This window comes from Hippocampus zosterae, chromosome 6, assembly GCF_025434085.1.
Source record: "Hippocampus zosterae strain Florida chromosome 6, ASM2543408v3, whole genome shotgun sequence".
NCBI classification, from domain to species: domain Eukaryota; kingdom Metazoa; phylum Chordata; class Actinopteri; order Syngnathiformes; family Syngnathidae; genus Hippocampus; species Hippocampus zosterae.
Genome location: NC_067456.1, coordinates 12750127 through 12759397, shown reverse-complemented (window position 1 = coordinate 12759397; position 9271 = coordinate 12750127). Strand labels below are relative to the sequence as shown.

General features: G+C 40.8%; 1 protein-coding gene across 1 annotated transcript; it reads left to right on the top strand.

Moving 5' to 3' along the window:
- Positions 1-2215: 2215 nt before the first annotated feature.
- Positions 2216-8991, top strand: slc6a4b (solute carrier family 6 member 4b). The gene is made up of 13 exons (XM_052067785.1): positions 2216-2429; positions 3107-3241; positions 3404-3623; positions 3751-3889; positions 3964-4098; positions 5053-5156; positions 5986-6113; positions 6183-6295; positions 6548-6679; positions 6796-6895; positions 7008-7108; positions 8222-8389; positions 8478-8991. The coding sequence occupies exons 1-13, from the start codon at positions 2234-2236 to the stop codon at positions 8556-8558; spliced, it is 1752 nt and encodes a 583-aa protein (XP_051923745.1). The 5' UTR covers positions 2216-2233; the 3' UTR covers positions 8559-8991.
- Positions 8992-9271: the final 280 nt, after the last annotated feature.

Here is a 9271-nt window from a genome sequence, read left to right as displayed (position 1 = left end):
GTTCTCATGAAGGCATTTTGGTGGAGAAAAACATGACTATATCCAATACCTTTGAGAGGATCTAGACTTGACTCAGACTGCCTCACTCCAAATCAATGATCTCTGACCGTACATATGTTCTTCTGGCTGGATGGACAAAAAGTCCCAGGGACGCACTCCAGCATCTTAAAAAAAAAAAAGGTTTGGCCGGAAGTGTGGCTGTAATTATAGCTGTAAATTGGGAGGGGGGAGGGGGACAAGAAGGGGGGCACTTTGGTACTTTTGTCCATGTAGTTTTATTATAGGCACAATATCTAACCGGACACCCAGACATTTAGACCATTAGGTGACACATAAATAATGGCACTGTATGTGTCTCACTGTCGTCTCAATTTACTAGTCTAACTTCATTTGATGCACTCTGCACTCAACGTGAGCACTCCGAATATCCGGTGTGCATGCGCTTCAATAAGCTTGCTGCTAAAAGCGATGGATTTGATTTATCATTTATCAGGTTTTCTTAATGGGAGCATTTTAGCTTCTGTGGTTTTATTCTAAACCATATTAACGCTTGATCAGGCGGTTCAGTTGGCTCAAGGTGCTACAGCATTAAGAGTTTACCTGCATCAAACTACAAAAATGTAGTCTTCTTGCTGGCCTTTGCTTGCCTCAAACGTGGTTGGTTATTTTAGTATATTGGCATTTATTCCTAACTGTTGACCACAACCAGACTCACCTACAACATTAGTGATTTTTCTTCGGGACAGTGTGTGCACGGGCATGGAAAATATTGTCATTGTCATGTAACATTGTGGGGACAAATGCCCTTTTGACTTACTCTTAATATAAGGGGATCACACTCTTTATCCTCCGTGCAGGTGATGTCTGTTCAGGGGTTTTGCAGACTGTGGGTAGGAAGTCAAATAATAGAGAGTCAGGAAGAGCCGTGTGGTTTTCGTCCTGGCCATAGAACAGTGGGCGAATTCCACAGTGTGTCCTAGGGTGGCACGCAACAGGAGGATATGGTTCTGGATTCACTGATATGGGCTCATATGTCCCTGTATGACCGGCCGAGGTCTGCATTGTCAACAGTAAGTTGGATACGTTGTCAATGATGGTTGTGTTGTATTGTTTTGTCATTCTATGTTGAGTGTTCTTTTGACGCCGGTGCGGGCACCCGCAGCGGCTCCTCTTGTTGTCTTGTTGTCTGTTTAAGAGGGAGGAAATTTCATCTCTGCTGTATGCTGCACATACAGCACATTTGACAATAAAGTTGTACTTAACTTAACTTTACTTGACTTGACTCACTGGCAATTTGAGGCCTTGTAAGTGTCCGGTTCACCGGCATCAGTATTGTGTGTTTGCTTTTTGCAGATGATGTAGTTGTGTTGACTTTATCAAGCTACGATCATCAACTCTTACTGGAGTGGTTCATGGCTGAAAGTGAAGCGGTTGACCTGAGACTCAGGCCCAAATATATAGCCTTGCTCCTGGATAGATTAATCGAGTTTGCCCCTACGCAGATTTAGACAGCTCCTCTCACTTGACTTGCAAGAAAATGTAGGTTGACAAGCAAGGAGATGGAGGAAGCAGAGGGAAGTCTGGGCTTTCCTGCTTAAGCTGGACTCCCACAACCCGACTGAAAACGTTAAAAAAAAAAAAAAGGACAGATGGATGGACAAATTGCTGTTGTCTATATCTATTATGGGGATGGCAACACATGAAGAAAAAAAAATTGTGCACCACCCTGAGGTATAAGGAAACTACTGTACACTTGTTTTCGTCCTGACACAAGGTTCCCCGAAAGAGATGACATCAACATACTGCGTACAAGTATAACACATTATTCAGAATTAGTCAAGCAACAGGTGAAATTTGACAAGGGGTCTTTGTGGAAATATGAATATGGGTGATGTCATAATATTGTACAAATGCTCATAATGTTGTGGCATGGTAACATATTCCCAACGATCTCATACTCAATGAATTTGGCTTTAAAATGTGTCTTTTAAAATTCACATGTGACTTATCAATCTGAACTTCAGCACATGCAGTAGGCGATGACAAAATTCTTCTATTATCATTGAAATGTCACAGAACCACTCTGATGTCTGTTTTACAGGTGTTTATCCAGGCCCCACCCACAGCTCCCGCGGTAACCGCTCGAGGTCAAACCGCCCCGCCCCTCCCTTCACGGTACTGCTTCCTTTGACTGACTTTTCGCAGTCCGGTGGCCCAACACATCTCAGCGGTCATGGCCGGTAGTCTGATCCACCACGGCTCCCCAAATCCCGGCTACGCGTCTAACAACGCGGTGCCGATCCTCACGCAGACGGACTCAAGGGACAAATGGAGCAAAAAGATGGACTTTCTCTTGTCTGTCGTAGGTTTTGCTGTGGACTTGGGAAATGTTTGGAGGTTTCCTTACATATGTTACCAGAACGGTGGCGGTAAGTTGTTTTTTTTTTCGTTTCGTTACTTTCATCATTCATTTATTTGCATGTCATTTTAGATCTTCAGAAAAACCGTCTGAACGTGCAAATCCACTGTCCATGGTGCTGAAAGTAGCTCGTTAGGAGAAAAAGAAACATACTTTCCATGACAGAGTATCAAACACATTTATTTTGTGTCATGTAGAATACAAGAAAAACGTTTGCTTTTAATTTCATTCAGCATTTAAGAAGCTTATAACACTTCATCTGACTGCCGTGTCAAAAAGAAAAACAAACATAGTATGATTCAAATACGATGAGTGAAAAAAACAACTTTTCTAAACAAAGAAAATGCAATTGTTAAACGTGTAAATATAATTAGGATGCCATTTGTTGCCCTTAGAAGAAGTCCGGTTTTCTCATAAATTATATTTGCGATTACGGTTTGATTGAATTAAGATTTAATGATTGTTAACCCCACCGATAGCATAAACCACACTTGGCAGAGAAATTAATTGCCGAAAAATGTAAACCAGATACGGTATGGCAATTACAAATTTTACTTCAAATTCAAGCCTCTTAAACATCCTCACTTTTACAAAACTCTATCGATATACAGTAAATAACCATGATACCATACTTTGTTGGACTGTGCATCTTAATTTTGGTTTGTGTGCATGTGTGTGAGAGTGCAGGAGCTTTCCTTATCCCTTATATTCTGATGGCCATCTTTGGCGGAGTGCCGCTCTTTTATATGGAGCTGGCCCTGGGACAGTTCCACAGAACGGGAGCCATATCCATATGGAAACATATCTGCCCAATTTTCAAAGGTAAATCGAATGTATCCCACATTTGGAGCAGCAATATGTATCAAGAAATCTGCACTTTTGTATGTCAAATTAAGGTCACCAAAATACTGTTACAGAGATGACAAATCCATTTTTTGGTATATTTGTTTTCTATTATTGGGCACTGCTTTGTTTGTGTCTTAGGCATAGGTTATGCCATTTGCGTCATCGCTTTATATGTTTCCTTCTACTACAACACCATCATCGCCTGGGCCCTCTTCTACTTCTACTCTTCCTTCTCCACCATTTTGCCATGGACAAACTGCGACAATGCCTGGAACACCGACAACTGCACCAATTATTTTGGCATGGACAATGTCACCTGGACGAATTCGTCCCGATCTCCGGCAGAGGAATTTTACACGTAAGTGCATGTAAGTGTGACTATAAATAAAAAGCATGTCGGGTGAATACATTTAAAGTGTATTGTTAAGAGTGGAGTCTTGAATGTTGACTGTGTGCTGATGGCAGGATGTGTTGAATCCTAACAGGAGGAATGTCCTTGAGATCCACAAGTCGTCAGGTCTGGCAAATGTGGGAGGTGTTCGCTGGCAGCTGATGCTCTGCCTTTTCCTCATCTTCACCATAGTTTACTTCAGTCTCTGGAAGGGGGTGAAGACTTCCGGAAAGGTAACACATTGTCACTGCCTTGCCCCGCTTCCCTCACAGAACAGATGATGATGATTTATTTCCTTTGCGCCCAGGTTGTATGGGTGACCGCCACTCTGCCCTACATTGTCCTTTTCATCCTGCTGATCCGCGGTGCAACTCTGCCAGGTGCTTGGAGAGGCGTGGAATTTTACCTAAAACCCAATTGGGAGAAGCTTCTGGAGACCAGTGTGAGTGGTCTAGTTCTCTGAAAAGTAAACATATCCAAAGGAGTTATGCGATCCTAACCCCTTTTACAGAGAGTTACAGTACTGTATAAATTTTACTCGTCCAAGGTTTGACCTTGCTGCATCACCCCTGCAGTTTTTCTGCCTCTCCTGTGAATTTTGTCTGCACTCCACTGTTGGAGGTAAAAAACTAAAATGCAAGTGATCATATATTCTTTAGTGTGTAAATGGGGAACAAGAAACCTAAATGATTTCCTCAAAGATATCTTTACACTTAAACTGATCGAGACTCGGGGTTATGTCATGCTTTGATTGGATATGCCTATTCTGAGAAAGTGACGGAATCATTTTGAGAATGGGACTTTTTGACAATATAGAAAATAAAAATCGTCCTATTTGAGAACATTATTTTAGTCTTCTGCCACGTTCTCATATCTTTTTGAAACTTTCGGCAAACTCAAACGAAAATGCAATAATAATAACAGCAAATACGATTTTATTTTACACTGAGATATGTTGAGAAACTTGTAATAAAAGGCTGTTACCGTATCTCTCACCCTCTGGCTCAGTGAAGCGGTTTACTAAGAAGCATTAGTAAACCACCATATTCGCCTTATCAGGGGCGAATATGGATGAGATGAAATGAGATGCATAAATAAGCTACAGAGCGGCATAATGAGATGCATAATTGGTTTAGATTTTCTGCCCATTAACAAAGGCCTCCCTTTTCTGACTCACAAGGCTGCCCTCTTCTTTTTAACATGCTGCTCTTCAGATCTCCCTGCGTACAGCTGCAGGGTGGCAACATGGCAGCTACAGTATATGCTTTCATGACAAACAACACCACTTAGCTTCGACACACTTTAGGGAATTAACAATGATGAGTTATTGGGGATTTCACCTGAATGATTTTGTTACACTTTTGTTTGCATTTTCCTCTCCACATTTTTTTTAAAGGTATGGGTGGATGCTGCCGCTCAGATCTTCTTCTCACTTGGTCCAGGCTTTGGAGTGCTCCTGGCACTCTCCAGCTATAACCCGTTCACTAACAATTGCTATCGGTAAGAAGTGACGTGTCCGATTGTTTTGTGCCCTGTTCACTTCTGCCATCCAGTCGGTGTTTGTTATTCCTTTTGAATATCTTTGAAATTGCAACTGAAACCATAGCGCACTCTCGTTTGACTGTTAAGCATATTCCAACAGACAAAATGTCTTTTCATCACTAGAGAATGTCAACCTGAAAAACATCTCATATGTTTAACGGTACGGCGTTAAACTGAAACTTAAGTTGACCCATATTTTTAAAATGTGAATTTGTTTTATTGAACTACCGGTATATGATGGTGACAATTTTTCTCTTATCATATGGTCATTTACAATATATATTTTTCACTATTATTCATTTTTGTGTATTGATTTGTTCGCAGAAATGTAGCAGTTGGCTTTTAATGAAGTTTGCTTAGTCTATTTTGGACAGACACCATCTTAACATATCAAATGTGATGCATCGGATCAGCCGGTAGATGAAATATCCAGCCATCCAGCCATTTTCTAATACGTTTATCCTCACGAGGGTCACGGGCATGCTGGAACCTGTCCAGCATGCATACCTGTCTTCGGTCAGTAGGCAGGGGGACACCCTGACCTGGTTGCCAGCCACTCGCAGGGCAATGAAATATTTGAAAGGCAATTATTTGTAAGACGGGTAAGAGCTACAGCAGAATAGTTGTCAACGCACACAGAGAAGATATGTCTACTAAACATGTTAAGCTGCAAGCAGACAAGAGAGAAATTTGATTTTGAACCACCCAGGTTGACAAATAATGTGTGCAGCTGATGGTCAATTCCTTCTTTTTTTTTGGATAAATCTTTTCTTTTATGCTTCTTTAGTGACGCCATCGTGACGAGTTTGGTGAACTGTGTCACCAGTTTCGTGTCAGGGTTCGTCATCTTTACAGTGCTGGGCTACATGGCGGAGATGAGAAAGGTGAAAGTTGAAGATGTGGCCAGAGACAAAGGTGATGCCAAGACATTAAACACTGTCTATATTTTCCCGCCGACGTCATAACATGTTGTCCTGATCTCAGGACCCAGTTTACTCTTCATCACGTACCCCGAGGCCATCGCCAATATGGTGGGCTCAACTTTCTTTGCCATCATATTTTTTGTGATGATGATCACTCTGGGGCTGGACAGTACGGTACGTCCTGTCACCTGCATTCAGTACATAATCAAGTCAACTTACAAATCACAACTTAATTGCTTGGAAACAATTGCTCCCCTATGTTTGATGTAATTATCTCGTCTAATGGCAAATACACGTTATTCCTCTTCCAGGCTGTTACAATTAGACAAATCGCAGATAGCGTATAGATTAAAAAGGTACATGCTGTGAGAGATAGAGCCAAAAAAATGTAACATTGTGGGGACAAATGCTCTCCATTTGTTGCAGTTCGGCGGTCTGGAGGCGATCATCACGGCCGTGTTGGATGAATACCCCGATCAGTTGTCTCAGAGACGTGAACTTTTTGTCCTTTGCTTGGTGCTGGTCTGCTTTCTGGGCTCTTTGAGTACCCTTACTAATGTATGTTGTGGTTGATGTTGTTTTGATTTTTGACCGCTTGATCATTCTTGTCATGTGTCGAGATGATGTATTTTAGGGAGGACAAAATAAATGACTTCACGTTGGCTGAATGGCAGGGCGGTGCCTACGTTGTGAAGCTGTTGGAGGAGTTCGGGGTGGGATGTTCCATCATTGCCGTGGGATTCCTTGAGGCCATTGCAGTTGCCTGGTTCTACGGTAAACCCGAGACTGACTGACTGGGCAATTGTTGTCCCGTGATTGCAGCATTAGAGAATCAACCGCAAGATACAAAACCATAAGAGTTTTGTCCTCCTTATCCTGCTTTCAGGTATCAACAGATTCAGCAATGATGTTGAAGCCATGCTGGGCAAAGCACCAGGACTGTTTTGGAAGGTGTGCTGGGTTGCTATTAGTCCAGCCTTTTTGGCGGTAAGAAGTCTCGATTTATTTCGGTACAAATTTGGATGAAAACATTTAAACTGGCCTGAAATATTATGTGTCGCAAATATCTCTATAAATATAAACTTCACATACCTTATCTAGTTCAGGGATGAGCAACTCAAATGATGGGGTGTTGGGGGGCGATGCACAGTTTTTCACCAGCACTACCAGAGATACAAATAACCCGATGTATGAGATACGAGCCGATTATTTATTTATTTATTTATTTTTGGGGAGCAAACATTTCAGATATGAGCACTGTACAGTGGCAGGCAAATCGACTCAACTCACAACAAAATAAGGATCAATCTGGCAGGTTGTGAACAATTCGTGAAAAAAAGAGGCTTTGAGCTGTTTGTTGTCACTCGCAGTGGAAGTTTACAGTCAAACTAAATATAACACAAAGAGAATTACACGTTGTGTAATTGAAACAACTACATAACTTTGCCTTTAAGTCTGCTAGTTTCATGCAAACACGCAACCATCAAGGGGCTAATGAACAGCATTTGTGTGGCGGCATTTTAATGTTTACGTAACATAATTGAACACGGAGGGTGCAGCAACACATTTAGACAGACATAATAATACTCACAAGCATATGGTCTTTATCCTCTGTGGAAAACTAGCTGCTTAGTCACTTACAGTAGTTGTGAAAATCGTCTTTGTTTGTGTCTGTGCTATACTGGTGCCGGGTTACCAAAGTCTGCACACCAAAGGGAATTGATCATTAATGAATTAATCATCATGATCTAGCCTTTAAATTATTTACAATCTGTTTAATTATGCTCTTACTATAGATTTTTATAAAGTAAAAATATTATAGTGTTACAGTATTCCCATTTTTGGCAAAATTGTCTGATGTTAAAAAAAACCCTTAAAAAATGATTTTTTTTCCATCCACACATGACATCAAATATATTTTGGAATACATTTTCACAGCCACGCTCATATCAACAAACACACATTGCTCATGCGTTTGATACATTTCCAGCCCAAACATGCATATTCATGAAGATGTAGAATTCACCTGAACCCAAACCGTGCCCAGGATAGGAAGAATTCCATCTCACCTGTATGGTCATGTTTCCCCTCTATTTTTAGTATATCATGGTGAGTTCGCTGCTGAAAGCCCCAATACTCACATTGTTTGACTATCAGTACCCGGACTGGAGCATCACAGTTGGATACATCATTGGCTTCTCATCCTTAATGTGGATCCCCATTTACATGGTATACAAAATGGTATGGACACCAGGCTCTCTCAAACAGGTCTGTGAACACACAAAATACATTTCGGAAAAATGTGTGCATTGGGTAGGAAACTTAATGCATATGGAATCATTTCCCCAACTGACAGAGGCTGGCAGCGTGTCTCAGACCGGAGAGGACCTTACCAGACATTCACGTCGACAGCTTAAACATGGCCATCCTCCCATAGAAAGATGTTGGAGATGAGAAAACACCCTTGAGTTTTATCTGTGACATTATGACTGTTTACAGCTCACTTGGTTAGTTTTTAGTTTTATTTTTGGTACTTATCGAGCTAATGCTGAATTACAAAGTAATAGGTACGTTTTGCTAAAATTTCATAAATACTTGTTTGTGTGCTCACAGATATGTCTGCATCAATGGGACAATCTCAAGTTTTCCTAGCATTAGTCTCTCAAAGTCTGTTCCCTGTATTTTTCTCGCAGTGACGTACGGTAAGGATGGAAAATGACAGCATGCATTGCGTTACACATGGGGATTTTTCCTCAAACCGAAAGCTGTTTTCCAAAACTAATAAAAGTTAGATGTGTGTTCAGTTTTTTTTAAGTGAATACTAACTTGTCTGTGCTTTTAAATTATTAACATATGTGGGTTAACCTTTTTTTTTATTTAAACAGTGACATTGATACTTTTATTATATGTTATTATTGGTAATATACATGTGATATGTAGGATTCTATACCAGCTGTCAGACATTTTTTTTCATGAAAGTTTAAATAAATCAAAAAAGTCTAAAGTCTTTCCCGTGGATGTCGACCCAATTTACCGCCCCACCAATGTTAGAGATGAGTCTGTCAAGACTCACAATATACAATACACCAGAAGCATCTTAATCACAAAAGCAAATTGGTGGCAATGTAGGGACTGTTTGAAACATCCAAA